This window comes from Tenebrio molitor, chromosome 4, assembly GCF_963966145.1.
Source record: "Tenebrio molitor chromosome 4, icTenMoli1.1, whole genome shotgun sequence".
Lineage (NCBI taxonomy): Eukaryota > Metazoa > Arthropoda > Insecta > Coleoptera > Tenebrionidae > Tenebrio > Tenebrio molitor.
In genome coordinates, this window is record NC_091049.1 from 7343479 (window position 1) to 7363351 (window position 19873).

At 35.0% G+C, this 19873-nt stretch overlaps 1 protein-coding gene and 1 long non-coding RNA gene across 9 annotated transcripts in view; one reads left to right on the forward strand and one right to left on the reverse strand.

Moving 5' to 3' along the window:
- Positions 1–19873, forward strand: part of LOC138128425 (uncharacterized protein in vnfD 5'region-like) — a 187508-nt gene that overhangs the window by 149471 nt on the left and 18164 nt on the right. For 3 of the 8 annotated variants that reach the window (XM_069044654.1, XM_069044650.1, XM_069044651.1), the window contains 2 exons: positions 13111–13179; positions 13267–15199. The exons of 3 other annotated variants lie outside the window; for them this stretch is intronic. In XM_069044654.1, coding sequence (XP_068900755.1) covers positions 13114–13179; positions 13267–14538 — 1338 coding nt within the window. In that variant the 5' untranslated portion in view covers positions 13111–13113 and the 3' untranslated portion in view covers positions 14539–15199. Of the gene's footprint in view, positions 1–8562; positions 8701–8847; positions 9304–13110; positions 13180–13266; positions 15200–19873 lie in introns of those variants that run through there. 2 more of the 8 variants (XM_069044652.1, XM_069044653.1) reach the window with 2 other exon arrangements.
- LOC138128470 (uncharacterized) lies at positions 5663–7172 on the reverse strand. Its single transcript, XR_011158689.1, has 2 exons — positions 6000–7172; positions 5663–5891 (listed from the first exon to the last, which is right to left on the reverse strand). It is a non-coding gene; the product is annotated as an uncharacterized lncRNA (long non-coding RNA).

The window sequence follows — 19873 nt, forward strand, 5'->3', positions numbered from 1 at the left end:
AATCCGATTTTCCAGCAGTACGTTGGCTGAAACGTCGGCTCCGAGGATGTCGACCTGGACAAGTGTCGAAGAGTTGGCTGGCAGCGTCACTTCCTGGTGTACCAAAAGATGGGGGCGTTCCTCAGCGTCGTTTAGTGTAATTCTGCTTAGTTCGTGTGTTAGAAATTATTAGATATAAAACACTTTTGTTGTTTCGAGAAACGTTTTTATTCAAGACTCATGTGCTGACGGTACATTCGACTTTGAGGGAGAGAGTCAATGTATGAATGCCTCTCCCCTCTTAACATTTTGACTTATATACTACCCCCATCCCCCATATTTCATCATCATGGCCGCGTACTCGGACCATAGAGGCGACCATATATGGTCATACCAATGATCACACCACCTCGTTTTCATACATCGTCATCGGGGGTGGAAGGGGCGAGGGTGTTCTGGTGGTGCCACCGCGATGCATGACGTTGCGAAATCGTCCCGAATTGTGGCGCAACCTTATGACTTCGAATATTTTCTTACACGTGTGTTACTTTGTCGATAAGCTGAGCCCGTCCGCCGTCGATTACAAAACTAACGTTCTCATGATTAATCACCGGCTGACCGATGAGCAGGTCAATATCTCCCATTTCGGCATCGGTGACGATGGCATCGGTTGCAAGTGTGATATCACCGACATGTAAAGTAAAAACTGTCTCATGCGTACACATTATGGTTTTTCCGCCGAAACAACGAAGTGAGTTTTCTTTTATTGTTAGAGGAAGATCCAACTTGTCAGCGCATTTTTGGTGAATTATATTTCGCTGTGATCCCGTATCGAAGTACGCGTCGATGATCTCATTGTTGATTTTGCACTTTGTTTTGTAAACGTCGCCAACTGATTTCGCACTTATAAGTTTCACGTCCTTGGAGCTACCAGACGCTGTATCAGCACTGCGGGGCGGCGCCGTGCATTGGTAACGTCGGTGTCCGAGGCGACCGCACCTGAAGCACTTCATGTCACTGGTGGAGGCAGCCCTTGCACGGGGGCATCGGTTTATTAAATGGTTATAGGAACCGCACGTATAACAACATCGTTTTTGCGGGAAACGGGAACGGGGCAACTTTTCCTCACCATACATTTTCTTTGGTGCGGGCGGGCATGTATACGAATCGTAATTGTCCATTGGAGCTATGAAGCCAGCATACAATTCGTCGACGGAGTCGCACTTATACGCTCTCGCGTTGGCCTGTAGTTCCAGCGGTAGTCCTTTGATAACGCAAGAAATCGTCGTTTCATCGTCCAAGCGACATTGTTGGATCAGTGCAAGCTTTGCGTGGTAATAATGGGTCATACTCTCGTCGGGTCGTTTCTTCCTTTTGACCATTTCTTCCAACAATGTTGCTGGATCCACACAACGGGGAAAAGCTCGTCTTAGCGCGACCTTCCACTCGGTCCACGTTTTGTCATAGCTTTCTAAGCGCCCAAACCACTCGCGAGCGGCACCTCGTAGTTTTTGCTGCATGAAGCAAATTTTATCATATTCCGCCCAGTTGTGGATCTCACCAAGTTGGTCTATTTTCTTTAGCCAGGCGTCCACAACATTTCCCTGATCGTCCGGATCGAAGGCGGGCAAAATGTCCCCTCTGGCGCCGCTCGAGGTGGACGGCGTAACCCGATCCTCGACGCCAAGGTCCATGCGTTCTGGTTCCTCCCGGTGACGAGCATATTTCTTAGCCAACACCGCGGACACTCTCTTCTCTATGTGGCGTTCCAAGAGGTCTTCGTATAGGCTGTTTGGGTCGCGATCCAGGACCTCCTCTTCTGCACTCATCTTGCCTCTTTTAAGTTTTTATTTTGTCCTTTAACTTTTTTTTCCAATCAGAATTATCCGGTACACACAGTCACACACTCAAACACAGGTAGAACGGGTAATCCCACTTCTGAAGATTTGTTAACGCCCGGCGCCCAAAAACAAGTCGATACGTTTTTAATCGGTTTATTCTTCTTGACGCGTTAATTACAAATCAGGAGTTTTTCCCCACGCGCTCCCCTCGTCGGCAGTCCTCGGATCTCCTCGGGTCACTCCGACACGATGGAGCGCTGCTCGGGGACTTCCCGCGAGGGATCCTCCCTTCGCCCATTAGGGAATCGTAACAGTATTATTATTCCGTTAACTCTGATTAAAGACGTTGCTCCTTCAGTGTTGCTTTTTAATCCAACCCCAGAGCTCAAAAATTAAACAAAAGCTCACAGGCACGTATTAGTTTCTGGACATTGTTGAATAAATCGCTATTTTTTATTAGTGTTGAAGTAATAAATTAAGAAAACAATAATAACAATTACCATAATACATATAAGAACAAAAATAATAATTTTTAATTTATTAACTTGTTGAATAAGACTTTGAAAACTTTTTTCGGAATTTTGGATATTCTTCATTGAATGAATATATTTAAATTCTTGAATACAGTACTTTCCATTTAATTTACAATTTTTGTCACAGCTATTTAACAGAATGACCGTTTTTATTTTAACTTTTCATATTCATTGCTAGGTAGATTACATAAAAAATTGCCCTCGTAATATACCAAGGGACAGATATATTGCCGGAAATTTTTTCGAGCAGTCCTGACACACGAGTGTTGGACTGCAAGAAAAAATTTCTAGCGATATACAGGGTGTCCCAGAACTCGCGCCCCAGAGAAAACAGACAAATGCCGACAACAATCTCGATTCTAAAAATGCAAACGAAGAACAATTAATGGCTTGCATAAGAGAGTTGTGATACATCTAAGATCCACCAATTCCAGAAAGGGAACTCTGAGGTGTTAATGTGAATAAAATCGGTTGCTAAGTTTATAAATTGTCACAATTAAATAATGTCAGAATGACATGTCCGCTAAAGTGTCAACATCAACATGTTAGGTTAAGGCAAATGTCATTCAAGATGTCACATTCGCCATCGATCACATGAATCTGTGTTTTTATTTTTTTAAATAAAACAACTGGCGGTTCTGAAAACAACCTTGTTTATTTTAATGCACGTGAGCTTATCGTACAAAACAGGAAGAAAAGATATAACACAAGCCAAAAGGGATTATGAACCGAAAAATAAATACAATAAGAGGAAGTGCTCAAAGTGGCCACCATTCATTTGCAGGCATAACCATGCCAGTTGCAAGAGACTCAGTTTAGAATTCGTAACCATTTTAGAAGTAATTGTGGCAAAAGCTTCCTGAACGCAACTTTTGAATTGTTCTCCTGTAGCAGTAAGGCAATAGGACCGCACAGGCCAGTGTCGTGGACCACCACAACTTCTTATCAATCGATGAGGATACTGTTGATCCAAAATTTCTCGAACTTGTCTACTGAAGTGTGGTAGTGCGCTGTCGTGTTGAAACTAGCCGGTAGCACAAAAAAGAAGTGGAATGTCTTCAAGCAAATTGGGAAGTTTTGCGTTCAAAAATTCTCCATTGAAAATTCTGGGTGAATGTCTGGCGCTTACCGTGCAGCAAATTCAAAAGATCCTACCTAAAGAGAGAAGTTAGCTGACATGTAAACTAATTTCTATTGAAGACATACCACACGATTCCCTAATAGACCAACCCACAAATTTATATAAAATCGTTGCTGAAATGCTCTTGAAAATAGAGCATGTGGATTTACTTCATTTCCACATTCTCCGTAAATTATCAACATTTCTACATAATCCGCTGCAGAATACATGATAAAAGAGCACGGTTGACCACGACGGCGGTACTAAAGCGATTTGAAGTGATTTGAATGAAATTTTGACACTGACGTTTCTCAAAAGTTTCATAGCCGGTCAGTTTATTGAAAACGTAATAAAATATGCAACCTAGCAACAATTACGGGAAATAGACCTGGATGGCCTAAAATGCTTTGATTGGTCGAATTAAACTGTTCTTTTCTCGAATACCGTTCAAGATAGAAAAAAATTTCATTGGGATTATTTATTTGTTCTTTTATGAAGATTTCCCCTTTTTTCTCTGGGGCGCGAGTTCTGGGACCCGTGTATATCTGTCCCGAGGTATATTCGGAAGAGAATCGCCCGAAAAAACTTTTCCCCAAGGGAAATTATATCGATAATTTTCCCTAGGGAAAATTTCCGCTTAATTAAATTGTGATTGGTTGCTATTCAAACAATTCGGAGTTGTGATTTGTCAATATAAATCATGTGACATTTGAGGGCCATTCTCATATATAATATACCAAGGGACAGATATATTGCCGGAAATTTTTTCGAGCAGTCCTGACAGACGAGTGTTTGTCGCAAGAAAATTACATGAGGGCGTCAGCCCGAGGGTAATTTTGAGCGACAAACACGAGTGTTGGACTGCAAGAAAAAATTTCTGGCGATATATATCTGTCCCGAGGTATATTCGGAAAAGAATCGCCCGAAAAAACTTTTCCCTAGGTAAATTATAACGGAAATTTTCCCTAGGGAAAATTTCCGCTTAATTAAATTGTGATTGGTTGCTGTTCAAATAATTCGGAGTTGTGATTTGTCAATATAAATCATGTGACATTTGAGGGCGATTCTCGCAGTAATTCGAACCCGAGACGACTTGGATTCAACGCGAATATCTTACCAACAAGCCTATAATGGATTTTATACAGTCGTTTTCGGATTGAATATACAGGGTTATTATAAATGTTTGTAGTCCAAGTAGGCCATGAATTTGTGCCGCCTTGTTTCGATTCTGCACTGTATCTAGTGGAATATTGGCATGAGTGAGCTTCTGACCAACTGAAACTGTAAAAGTCACTGTCAATGTCAAATCACTGATTACCGCATTTTATTCCTTGGAATCAAAATAAGTCTTTAGTAAATGTTAAGAGTGTTAAGACCACAGACGACCATAGCAGACGACGATGAGTATACAACAGTGATCAAGGTTAGGTTAGTAAAATTCTGTAAGTTTCAAGTAAATTTATTTTCAGGTTAACTGTTCTCTTCCAAATTCTCTTCTAATTATCAGTTTCTCCTAAACACATTTTTTTAGGATTGCAATGGGGTACACCGTGGAACAGGCTACTTTCATTATTATTTCATTTTATTAAAATGGTGTACGAGATGAAAACAGAATGCAATCATGTAAGGATCAATATCTTGCAAAGTTTCCTAATTTAGAGATAGAGGAACAATCTTTAATGACCCACATTCTATGGATTGTGAATAGACAAAACTAGAGATGTGTTAAAGGAAAAGTCATCGAGAAGCCTTCAAGTTGATGAAGTTTTGAGAGAGAGAATGGAACAAAATTCCAGAACATCATTGCACAGTCAGGTGTAGCACTGAGCACATGTCAGAAAATTGTGAAGAAAAGATTAAATTTGCACCCTTATAAAATGTCATTGTTTCAAGAACTGAAACCAGCAGATTATCCACGTTGTGTTGCATATTGCAGCTGGTTTTTAAACCACATGAATGATAACAGAACTTTGGATTTGTCATTCTTTTCAAACAAGGCATGGTCCTGCTGTAAGTTCATAACCTGATTGTAGTCAGGGAGACGTTAGAACTAATAAGTATACCTCCTCTTCCATATTTGTTGCTGATTTCGTTAATGACTATTCCACGCCCATCTTGTGTATCCTGCCCCTGCACATTATAACATTGGAAATCATTTAATGCACATCAACAACAATAAAACCTTGCTGGACAGTTAAATAGCTTTAATTTGTTGCCATATAACACATAAATAAAATGTCTATTTACAATGATTTAATTGTCTCATTTTCCATCAACAGTTTTGGAATCTTGTGGTACCTAACATTGTTTCCTCGAAACTTTTAAAACAAAAATGATTCAGTACCCATTCAATAATTTAGCAGCAACAATTCAGTTCTACACACCTGTGGTTGAACATCAGTGGATAAGTTTACAAAACTGAAATAGAGAAAATTAAATCGTATGAGATGGATTGAACCATATGAACTTTAAAGTTCACTTTGATAACAAATCCCGTCTTGATGGATTTTAGTCACTGTTACTCACGGTATTAAAACGTTGGAACAATCTCTTTAAACGAATCTTCACTGTTGTGGTTAATAATTCAAAGAATTTTTTGAAGGTAAACATAACCTCCTAATGTCAAGAATAATAATCTACTTCGTATCATTTTCGTATTGAACTATGGAACGGCAAAAGAAAAAAAAATCATTTGTTTTCATGGGCTCGTTGACTACAAACATTTATAATAACCCGTACATATTGTATTGTCTATGATAATTTTCTTATTGATTAAAAAAATGAAACTTAATTATGGTGTACATAACAATTATTGTATCTAAATTTATTTCTTAAAGATAAACACGCACGTAATACGCTCGACCAGCGCTTAAATTTAATAACGAATAACGCATTTTGACTTTTGAGCAGTGGCGGCTCGTGGGTTTTATTGTTGAGGTGGCAAACTTGAACAAACATAGTAATAATAAATACACCATAATAATAATTTTTTTAAATACACTATACCGGGTGCCCCAAAATGCTTACCAGTACGTTGTTAAGTAAAAATATCAGGTAAAAATATTCAATCTTCTTTTTTGTAGAAGATATGAACCTACTGTCGCGAGCAATAAATTTTGGTCGTCAATGTCATTTCAAAATTTGGTTAGATTATCACAAATTTAAAAAATTTCCCTGCCTGATTATGCCCATGTCAAAAAAATGAGAACAAAATGACAATTAATGTCATACAACATGATGATAGGTTATGACATTTACGAGTTTTACGACTGTTTTACAATTGAGCATTTTCAATTGCGTCAAAGAATGACCTTGGCGACCAAAATTTATTGCTCGCGACTGTACATAATATTTGTTGTATTTTGATTTTTGGTGTCGTTCGATACAAAGGGCAATATTTTTAAGATCATTATATCTTAAACGCGACTAAACCGTGTTTTCTGTTTCAACAGCAAATAGCATGCAAGGCCAACAAAACAACAAAAACAACCTAAAAAAATCGCTTGGTAACTAGCCCCATCTGTTGCAAAATTTTTAACATAAATCTTTATGGGTTGATGGGGAAACCGTGTTTTTTTGTCAGTTTGACGGAAAAATGTGAACCGGACTTGATACTACTCTTTCGACTGTTGGAGAAAATTCGAAATTTAAGTAATAGTTATTGACCATGAAATGTTCAACTCCACGTGAATAACGTTTAGTTATGCTCTAACCCACCTCCACCCGGCGGCACGGCAATTTTGCCGGAGTACATACACTATTACGGATAATACTATCAAGTAATAGTGCAGTGCTTATCAACATAATTACCGGCGTCTCGCCTCCGCATTTTGACTTTTTTGTGTTTTATGTTCTGTGTCAATGTTAAGGAATTTCCTCACGATGTGACATGAGTATAATAATATACCTTTTTGAATTTCAACCACCAATGTGTTCTCTAAGTCCAAAATTTTTAAATTTTTAAAAAGAGATTGGGGTACTATTCCTGTTGCTGAAATTATAAATGGTAAAATCGAAATTTTTTCTAAACACCAAAGATTTCTCATAGCAACGGAGAGTTCTAAATATTTATTAATTTTTGTATTATATGTCTGTGTTATATTGTGTGAATTTGGAACAGCTATATCTAAAAGATATGCTTGCTTTTGTTGTTTATTTAAAATAATAATGTCTGGTCTGTTATGCTGAATGTGAATGTCAGTTAAAACTGTCCGATCAAAATATAATTTGTAATTGTCATTTTCTAAACAACTTTCTGGTTTATAAATGTAATGTGGTTGTGTATCCTTTAATAAATTGAATTTAACTGCTAAATTCATGTGTATAATTTTTGCGAATATATCATGACGTTTTTTATATTCGCTTTGAGCCAAAACGGTGCAAGAAGAAATGATATGTTCAATGGTTTCCCCTTCAGTTCCGCAAATCCTACATTTATCAATGATCGATTGTATGTAATTATTTTCAATATACATATAATGTTTTCTGGGTCTTCGTGAAGTGCGAATAAAAACTATATTGTGTTTCTCCTGTGACAAGAGTTTTTTATTGATACCTAACAATTTTTCTTAATCTACCCATCACCAAATTTATTTACAATATAAAACAATCTTACCTGTAACAAGAGAAACGGCATTAAAGCTATTACTCGACGTGCTTTCGTTAATTTCGCTGGCTGTTCGTTGGCTACCATACCATGGCTACACAATCACAATACACATGCGCAAACAACAAAACTTTTGAACGATTGAGAGTAACGAGACAGCAATATGTTACATCTCTTTATTATTAAGGTTCTCGATGATAAATAAGGTAGCGACAACTCATTGTTCGTTTTTGAGACGCCAAATTAAAAGAGAGGACATATCGACAAATGCCGTGAGTGTGACAAAGACAGTGTTATACACAATTTTGAGGGATGTTTGTATCGTGTCACGGGATGTTTGTATCGTGTCGAACAGATTAACTTGCATAGACGCCAAATTAAGTGAGATGGAAATATTGGCGCAACCGTTGTCGTTACCTTTTATAATCGAGAACCTTATTTATTATTGCTTGCCAGCGCTTCAGCGGCATTACTCTCAACTATTATCCCTACTCCCGATATTTTTTAAAGAGTGAATATCCCCTGTGTGGGCCGTTCTGTGCAGCGGCCTGTGGCGTGTGTTGTTATTTATTAATGTTTTAATAGTGTTTGCTGTTTGGTACATCAAATTGTTTTTAACGGGTAAGTAAATGTCTTGATATTTATTAAATGTTATAAGTAAAATATAATTTGTCTGCTTTCCGTTCATTTTCAAAGGTTGTGTCGAAAATTAAAGTCTAGTATAATTCAGAATAAGTGGCATCGCGGTAGGCGTTGAGTCTCTAAAGTGAGCTTTATATTATGTCAAAGAATTTAGTAAACATGTGAAACCGTCATTACTTTATTCTGAGGTTATGCATTACATAATTTTGACATGGTTTTCACCCACAGCAGAGATAACCTCCAGACAAATAATACATTTTTCATAAATGAAAGAAGGAAATTCCAAATACTTATAACAAGAAAATAAACACAAAACGATTCCAATGATAATATCAAGGCCAAATTAAAAACGAAGGTTACCAACAGCATCGAAACTAGGGTATTATTAGCAAGGGTCTTGCTGCCAACGTAAATTTGAATTTCCAAGGCCTACCGCGATGCCACTTATTCTGAATTATAATATACCTATTATACCTAAACAATTGTCAGTGTCAAAATCGGGTATAAAAGTAGTTCGTATCGCTTTAAAATGGAAAATTAAGAAATTAGATCTACATTACGTACCGCGTACCCCAATTTGAGGTGAGCACCTTCATAAAATTCTGGTAATTGTTCACTTTAACTACTTCTGGAATTTTCGCGTTTTTTCTGGCTAGACAGCCTCAGGGCGTCGTCCTAGATCGCGTCCCACCATTCAAACCTTGTGCAAATGCCTTTTTTTTTTCTCTCTTGTTGTGTTTCAACGTCGCGCCAAGTCTTAGTATAATTAAAGGGGAAGGAAAATTTTCATTTGCACAAGGTTTGACTGGTGGGAAACGATGTAGGAGGACGTCCTGAGGCTGTCTAGCCAGAAAAAACGCGAAGATTCCAGAAGTAGTTAAAGTGAACAATTACCCGTTAATTTTCAAAGGTTGTGTCGAAAATTAAAGTCTAGTATAATTCAGAATAAGTGGCATCGCGGTAGGCGTTGAGCCAAAATTCTTCAATAAACGCTTGTTAACGCCATACAACGAAATTTTTTTCTGATTTTGACACTGACAATTGTTTATGAAAAAAAAAGGACTGTAATGGCCAATCTCACCGTCGTAGTTTAAAATTAAAGAGAGCTTAAAACCTTGGTTACAATTATTAAAATCGGGTAATCTTGTAGTTTACGTCGCCCAAACTGCGCATCTCCCACGCGCAGCCCCGTTGATGTACCGGGTGGGGCATCGTATACGCGCACGCGAGAAATCGCGACTTCTAATTAAATAAAATTGTTGAAATTTTTCAGACTTACCTGGCTACTGGTAACGTACATTTCATAATTTTTCACTTACAAACAAAGCCAAAAAAAAATAAAATGTAAATTTCAACCAAAAAGTCAAATTCTGATTTTTATACTAACCTACCCAGATTCACTTCCTATAATTATTTACAAAATCTACGGAAAAAAATACCAATTAGATTTTGAATTAAACGCAGTTTTACATTTCAACTTTCAAAATCATTTTTATTTATGACCTGCTACTTGTGCTGTCGTAAATTTAGGTGACAATGGAAACTGTCAATTTTATGGCAAAAAGGTTTAAAACGGTCGGCTATACCTTTGTTGGGAAATTATACCATTGTGCCGTAAATCACCCGTCTGGTTTACGTTTAAATAAAAAAGCGAATTATTTAGCTAACCAAGTCAAAATTTGTAATTGTGCCACCAAGGTTTGATGGGCTAGCAGATACAGATTCATTTAGTGTAAAAACTTTATAGGTAAATTAACAGTTAATTTCAGAAAACTAATAAAACTGTTACGGCCTTATTTATTAACAAAAATTTTTTTAAAAATTCTCAAATATACCTTATCAATAATTAGTCAGGTATATAAAATTTCGCCAATTTTATTTAATTAGAAGTCGCGATTTCTGGCGTGCGCGTATACGATGCCCCACCCGGTAGAAATGCTCTGCATTGTTGCCAGATATTAATGGTGATATGGTGATGTATGTGTATGATTCCAATACGTTTGTTAATTGATCTGATTCTCTGGTTTAGTTTGTGTTTGGTGCTTTTCTTTTATTAACTTTGTTTTGGAACAGTGGGTGGTAGAGGGGCTACTGCACAAAGTATAATGGTATAATTAAAATTGCCGTCACGTGATCTTAATTGTGAATTTTCTCTTATTAAATACAAATAAATAAGTCTTGAGTAAAAGATTTGTAACTATTTTTAAATTGTGTATAATATTCTGCTACAATTTTGTTCTCTTTAGTATTGGTCATTTTTAAATTTATTCAAAAAAAAATATTAATCATTAAATATAATGTGCCATTGATGTTACAAAGATTGGGCGACTCTGTTATGTTTAGTTTAGTATGGTAAAGAGTTAATGATTTTTAAAATGTTGACAAACGAAATCACAATCGGAAAAATCTTCAAAACTCGCAGTTAATCCATTTTGTCGATTTTGACTAATTTATCACTTCATGGACTAAATATAATTATTCTAATTTAATAAATCGAGAAATTATGCCTGATTTACTAAAAAAAAGCAAAAACAATATAAGAAGAAAACATAATTGTAATGAGGGAGTAAATGATATGAATAACATGTTTTTTACTTTATTTGTAAAAACAAAAGGTAATATAAGTCATGATATTAAATTTAATTATGATTTTATGCCAATTTTCTCTGAGGAAGGAATTCCTTGTGTTGAAAAAAAATTAAAAAAAAAAACGTGAAAACAATTATGAAGAGAATTATCAATTCCTAAAGCTTGTTTTAAATTTGTATTATTGATAGGTAATCTATTCACAAGCCAGATTGCGGACTCTAATTATTCCATGTTCAGTACCGTTGATGTATACAAGTATACAGTGAGCGGCAAAAGTATGGAATAAATTCCTTAAAAATTAAACAAAATTTTTTTCAAAAAAATCTTTGGACAGGTCAATTTTAGTTTATAAAAATACATATTTTAGTACCAAACAAAATGCCAAGCAGTCATTTGTTTTTGAGTTATGATGTCATCGATAGTTTTTTTAAATAGAAACCCCCAATTTTTTTTCTTGATTCTGATAGCCCCTTTAATTGTCTAAATGACAGTATAAAAATTTTGTTACCTTACATAAGGAAATTTTTGAGAAAAAAAATCATAAAGTTGGAAAAAATAAATTTTATAACGAACAAAAACAAGTCAAAAAATCAAGTAGGTAAATCAAACAGTCAAATGTTACTGTCAATTTCATTCGTATGTGTTATTTGTGTTACAAAACGTTTTCGAAAATGACTCATTTAACAGAAACACAACGTATAGAAATTTTAATTTTGATTGGGTGCGGGGATAAAACTAGATTAAACTAAAACAGGGGGAATTTCTTCATAAACTTGCTTATTGTCAACAAGCTGGAGGATGGCAATTCGAACATTTAATTCCATAATTTTAAGTACTTGCTAACACAGTTTTTGACTTGTTTTTGTTCGTTATAAAATTTATTTTTTCCAACTTTATTATTTTTTTTCTCAAAAATTTCCTTATGTAAGGTAACAAAATTTTTATACTATCATTTAGACAATTAAAGGGGCTATCAGAATTAAGAAAAAAAATAGGGGGTTTACATTTAAAAAAACTATCGATGACGTCATAACTCGAAAACAAATGACTGCTTGGAATTTTCTTTGGTACTAAAATATGTATTTTTATAAACTAAAATTGACCTATCCCAAGATTTTTTTGAAAAAAATTTTGTTCAATTTTTAATGAATTTATTCCATACTTTTGCCGCTCACTGTATAAAAAAAGCTTCACCGGGGTTGTGGATGCTGGAAAGGTGTTTTTATTGTTAAGCTTTTGTCTGTTGTTATTTGGCGTTTTTTTGTTCATGTGTTGATGTAAATTACGTATTATGCTGTTATACCCACACTATACAGTTTATATTAGGACTTATGTAAGCCCAAAATGGCATGACATTAATAAATGTTGATTTTATTTCATACTTCCCTGACCTTGTGCTTATTAAAAAAATAATACAGTTGGTTGCAAAAAAAAACGGAAAATGTCAAAAACTATGTTGACGTTTTTCCTTAAAATTTTGTTAATGTAAAACTGTCGACAGGTCGGCAAGGTTAGAATTTCTTGTCACTGTACTTTTTACTACTCCAAATTCTGCATCTAGATCCGTAATTTTTCTATCATTTTCTAAATGGCCGGCGATGATAGCTCTGTCTGTTTCAGATAAATGAGGCATTTTGGTAAAAAAAAAAATTACATTAATTTTTTGAAAACTGTCAATGTCATCAGATTTTGTTCACACTATAAAAAGTTTCATTTTCCGTTTTTTCTGCAACCAACTGTACATTTTTTGTATTATGTTTAGGTCTCCAGATTGTTTTACATTATTCTTATTGTTTCTAGCCGATGAGTTATCATCTAGAAAAACGAGCAAGAATGGAAGGAGGAAGTGCAAATGAGGTACAAAGAAAGGCAAGTTTAATAAATGTAGTCTCATACCTGTTTATGTAGCATTTCTGTTCTTGCATGGTTATGTGATATATGTTTTTATCTTTTCAGAGCACATCACCAAAGAAAATATGTAATTTGTCCACACAATCATTTAGTAAAATCATACACATTGCTGCGTTTGTGGATAAGACGCTATTTATTAAAGCGTTTCTTGAAGCAGATGATGAAGTGATAGTAGCTTTGGCGCCTCGCCGCTTTGGGAAATCAACAAACATGGACATGGTGAAAGAATTCCTAACAGGGAACAAAAAACTCTTCCAAGACAATCAGTTAAAAATATGGCAAGAGCAAAGGATTTTTTTTGATAAGTACTGCCAAGAGACTCCTGTCATATACGTGGACTTTAAAAATATCACTGGTGAAACTAAAGATGAACTCCTTCAATCATTAAAGCATCTCATTTACTGTGCATTTAATGAACATCAGTATCTTGTGAAAAAGATGGATGGAAAATATTCTTGGTCAGATACGAAATTGCAGGTTCTGGGCTGTATTGAAGAATTTGAGAAGTATTGGAAAACTTCTGAAAATTTAAGTCGAAATGATGTGATTAATGGATTGAAGCGCTTATCTCGCTGTTTACATGTGTACCATAACAAACTCGTTTATGTATTAATTGATGAATTCGATTCTCCTATCATGAACATCATCGTCAAGCAATCAACTTCAAAGAATGGTGTTCTGGACGAAACCATCTATGTTATCGGTCGCATCATGTCCATTACGTTCAAAAACAACGAACATCTCAACAGAGGGTTAATAAATGCCTGTGTCCCCGTCACAGAACAAGTTTTATCTGGCGACGCGAACAACATCCAGTATTATCAGTTTTTGAGAAAACCTAGATTTTCTCCTTATTTTGGATTTACAGATACAGAAGTGAAGAGTCTGCTTGAAAAAGAAGAATTTGCTACTTTTAATAATGACCAAGTAAAAAAGTGGTACAATGGTTATAAATTAGTGGATGATGAAGGGGACTATGCCATTTATAGCTGTTATTCAGTTTTAAAATATTTGAGCACAAGTCACGAAATGAAGAAACCATGCTTTGACAATTACTGGGTTGACTCGGACAGCATCACTCACCTAAAACATCTGTTTGGACATTATTGGATTCGTGAATTGATTGAAGATCTTATTGATGGAGAAGAGATCGAAATAAAGGCCATTCAAAAATTTTCGAAAGAAAACATAATTGCGTTAATCAACTTGATTCATCAAGAACTTAAATTTATAAATATGTCACATGCATATCTTTTCCTCCAATTTTTGACCGAAAATGGATACTTGAATGTTTTACGCACTAGCACTGATAATTAAAGAATCACCATTCGGATTCCAAATCAAGAAATTAGGACGTTGTTTCAGGAAAAATGTTATGATGTAGAATTGTTTTCAAAGAAACACCAGCTTTTAGATGAAAATATTGAGGGCTATTTGGTTGCATTAGAATCAGTGCTAACAAGAGAAGACAAAAATGTATTTAAAGAATATGCAAAGGCTGTCTCTAAATTGTTTGATGGAGCCATAATGCCCCAAAATGAGGACGAATTTCATAGTATTCTCTTTGTTTTGGCATATAATGTTAAAGATTATATAGTTCGCAGTGAACTAAGCATCTCCCGAACAAAATCTAAAGGAAGACCTCCTCTTCTTGATTTGCTTATGATTTTGAATGAAGCTGGCTTGATTGTGGAATTAAAATTTGCCGACCAATCATCAGAGGCCGCTCTTTCTCAAATTACAACGCGACAGTATGTATCAAGCTTCGACAACTACAAAAATGTCACAAAGAAAATTCTTATGGGTTTGCATATGACTAAAGAAGGGAAAGTTAGTCTGACTTACACTATTGGCGATTCACGTCCAGAAACTGTTACCAGCCATGATGAATAGACTGTTGATGGCACAGACGTCTTTTTTTTTATTTGTATTGCCATTGTATTACCATTGTTAAATGAATAAAATAATTATAATGGTGTTTTTCGCGTTTAAATTTTTATAAACACAATAGAACTGCATGAGTCTGTGTTGGGAATTTAGCTTTAGGCAACTTTGGGAGTTTCTGGTGTTCCTTTAGTTGGTGGTAAGGTTATTTTTAATGGGTCGTAATTAACGCCCAGTAATTTAAAGCGGTTTGCAGATTAAAAAAATACTAAATGTTCTATAAAAAAATAAAAATGCAGTATGAAATAATAGAAAATGCCTTATATTTTTTATAAAATCACAATATAAAAAATACAACTTGCACGTTAAGTTCTGGTCGGTATTTTAATCAAATGTGCACCCAAAAAATATATAAATGCTCGATAATTTACGTTCACTATTGAATGAAATTTTGCATTTTACAGTAATGCAAATAAACGGGCGTTTGCTTACCGACGATCGACGAACAGTACCTACATAACCTCACAAAACGAAGCGGGCATGTTCCATGTTCTGATCTGCAGTGCGGGAATAGGTGTGTTATTATTAACCCGTACTGTTTTTAAAATCGATATGAGTGGCAGTGAGATTCCTCAATACAGTTCTTCAGAAAATGTGTTTTTGTTTTTGAATTGTTAGACTTTTTGTTTTGTATTACATATTTTATTAAATTAGTGTTTATTTTGTGTTCACTGATTTTTTATTTTCAGTGAAAATGTATAGGTAAGTACCTACTCTTTGTGGGCTTTGAACTTTTTTATGGATAAAATCATCATTTTTATTGAAGGGTAAGTATTCTTTCACCATCAAGCTTCTACTGAACATTCATTATATGTACATTTATCGAGCATTTATAATATTTTACCGAATATTTAATAATTTAGGAAGCATTAGAATTTGGTACTGAGCATTCGTTACATTTATTGAGCCTATATTTTTATATCGAATATTTATTAATTTAGGAAGCATGTGAATTTGGTATGGAGCAATCATTTTATTTATCAAGTGTCTATTATTTTTATCGAATATTTATTATTTTAACAAGCATGTAAATTTTATATCGAGCATTCATTACATTTATCGGGCGTCTATTATTTTTATCGAATATTTAGTTTCTTGTCATGCATTTGAATAAATTAACTGGAAAATGTAACATGCATTGGGAATAAAATATCGAGCATTTAATTTGTTCCCATTTTTAATATCATAGATAGTGGGTGAAGAGAATTTTATGGATTTAGAGGAATCTTTCGGTTTGTTCGTATTAGGATAATTAATTTTTATTTTTATGGTTTAAATGGAATAATTTTTTTAATATATTTTTTTCTTTTTTGGTTTGTTTATTTTTTATTAATTTAGATCGCTTAATCTAGAGCGTAGTACTGAAGATACCAAAGTAATTTTTAATTTCTAAATATTTTTAATTTTTCTTTAAATTTTGCAATGTTTTTATTAAACCATAAAAATTTGAAATACAGGGTGGTCCCGATATAACCTGCCACAAGAAATCCGGTAATAGGTGACGATGAGTAGAACTCATACACAAAAAATGTTTCTAATAAAAGTATTTTCGTTTTCGAGATAAAAATAATTGAAAATTTGGTCAAAATTTGCTGTACGCTAATGAGTTAATCGGTTTTAAAAAGGTAATTCTGGTTACTTGGCTGCAATTTCTTTAGCAACGGTACCTGTAACACCTATGACATTTGTCAAGTTTAATTTTAAATTTGCGAATCCTTCAAAAAGTTATGAAATTCACAAAACAAGAATACGCCGATTTGCATTTACTCTATGGCGAAACACGTGGTAATTCAAGACCGGCAAGGCGACCATATGGCGAGCGTTATCCTGAAGGAGTCCTTCCGTCATTTATGTGAGGTTGGTTCTGACTGATTCCAATACGATGGCGTCCCCGATCCTCTATTTAACCCCTCTGGATTTTAATTTTTGGGGCCACACGAAAGATTTGGTATACGAAGTTGAAATAAATACAAAAGGGCCAACTCCAGAAACGCGTAACAGGCGCCGCGAACCAGATTCGTAAAAACCCAGAAATGCTGAATTCTGTTTATGAAAATTGGTACCAACGGAAGGTACACAGAACATTTATTATAAAATAATTTTGTTAGTCTAGTTTACCTTTCATTAGTTAGTAGATATTCTCAGTTAGAGTTGAAAGTACGAATATGTAAAGTGTAAATAAATTTATTCAATACATTATTTTGGCTATTTAACCACAATTAAGACGATACTCTTATTATAAAGTTCTTCCACAATTTTGCACACACTACCTCTACATTTATTTACACGTTGAGGAACACCACTTTATTTATTACTTACTCATTCATCTCAGTCAACAAAATCAGCTTTTGTACCTAAATAAGCTGGTGAATTAACGCACACAGTGTACAGCGTTTTCAATAAATGTCATTAATTTGATTTAGTTTGTCAGATTTATCATAAACGATTCAGGTACCTATGTTGCTTAGATACTGTCATCCTTACAAACACCAACAATTAATTCCTGAGTAGGTACATATTTTTTCTCCCTACCGGTTAGAAATGTAGGCTGTGGATACCTCATTTGAGGTGAGAAAATTCAACTTTCTCGCTAAGGTAAGAAAGTGAATCATGAAATGTTTATGGTAAAACTGTACCAAAATACAAATGTCAAAAGTGTCAAAAGTGAAATAAGTTATTGATAAATGAAAGCCAATTCAATAAAGCAAGTTGGTAGATCAATCATATAATCTGGAAAATAAACAGATAAGCTAGGTAGATAGATTACTTTACCCTGTTTATATCAAATTTTCGAACAAACCTCAAATCTTCAAATGCGATGACAAGTTAATTAAACAAATAACACAGCCTACTATTCAATTCTCAAAATTTTCGTTTTAATCACGAATATAACCATCTTTTTTGACTTTTTTCAACAAAGTTGTGCCGGTAGGGAAAAAAATTGTATTCAAACCTTGTTAAGAAAGTGTCCTTGCAGACCTTAGGCACTTACAAACCTCGTCTACGACTCGGTTTATAATCTTTGCCTGCGGTCTGCAAGAAACCACTTTCTTATCTTGGTTTGAAATATACTATTGTGGTCAGCAGCGTCGAATGCGTGTGGATAGGGGTTAATTTATCCGCATTATTTTGGACCTAATGAAAAGGGGTTTTTTGGACTTGTTAGATCCTTCTAATGACCCAGAATTTTTTTGGCAGGTTATATCGGGACCACCCTGTATAATCATCTGCTTTTTTTAAGTTGGAGGCTTAATTTTAAAATATTTCTTTAATTGGGATTTTTTCCATTTTTTTTATCATTAACAGTGATACCGGATGTATTATGAAAAATCTTTGGTGCTATAACTTCCTTATTTTTTATACGATTTTGATAAATGATGCGTCAAACAATAGTTATTTATTATACGAGCGGGCTAAATGAATGTTTAACGAGCGATGCGTTTAACAGCGCGAGCGGCGAAGCCGCAAGCGCGTTAACATCGCAAGTTAAACATTCATTTAGCCCGCGAGTATAATACAACTGTTTATCCAATTTTTCACTAATAAACCTCTCCAATTTGAGTGTATTTTTTTTTAAATCAAATCCGAAGCTTGTGTCACTAATCACCTATGATTGTCGAGTCGCTGAGTGTGATTTTTTGTTGCCATGGCTTTATTGACACGAGAAAAAAAAATCGGTGTGACAGTGAATTATTTTATCCAATATTACTCCTAATAAAAGGTCTTTACGGCGTATACACGTATAGAAGGTGAAAATCTAAAAAATGGATGATACAATTATGAACAATGGCTTCCCAATACCTGTACTATCGCGGCCACGGAATTTTGGCCGTCACTTTCATGTCAATTCAAAAAAAATGGATGTAGTCCATGCTTTATTGTCATTATGATTGACTTTTTGAATTGACATCCAAAAATTTGTCACTGTCATACTTCATTCAAATAGTTGCGAACATGGCACCAATACCCTATTTTAATAAAGTGTAGATAATATCCCTGTTCCAAGATGGTCTATCACATTCTAAAATTTCGGAACGTTTGGGTATAGGAAGAAGCACCATAAGTGCAATTATTAAAAAATGGAGGCAAGATCAAACAGTGGAACGACGTCCAGGTTCCGGGGGACGTCGAATTTCTACGCGTAATCAAGACGAACAACTTTTAACTGTGATACGAAACAGTCCTTTTACTACTGCTACTGCAGCAGTGAATATCAGTAATTTCCTGGGCTCCGTCAGAACCTCACGTCGTCGTCTGAGGAATAGATCCAAGAAAGTCTTGTCTCGAATCCGAGGGTGAATGAATCTCTTTGCGTTATTCCTGCATATATGTACATGTATAATACGTATGTGTGTGCTTGACTTGTTGCAGGCAATGAGGAAGCGCGTTTTCATGCAAGTCAGTCAGCGTCAAAATGACAAGTCTGGAAATAGCAGAAAGTGAGATTACGAATACGTAAGGGCCGCTTTAGATCTCATGTCAATGGAATGACAAGTGACGGCCAAAATTCCGTGGCCGCAATTGTAATGTATGTATAATTATTGTTTTTTCACGATCGGGAGTAGAAATCAACTTTTCGGATGTCAACATCGTGACAGAAGTAGAGCATTTTCTCCCTAGGGAGCAAATATTTGCAAATTTCATTTTTTTGACGGTTGTGACAAAAATCTAATGGGAGTTTTCATTTTTTTTGACTGTTGTGACAAAA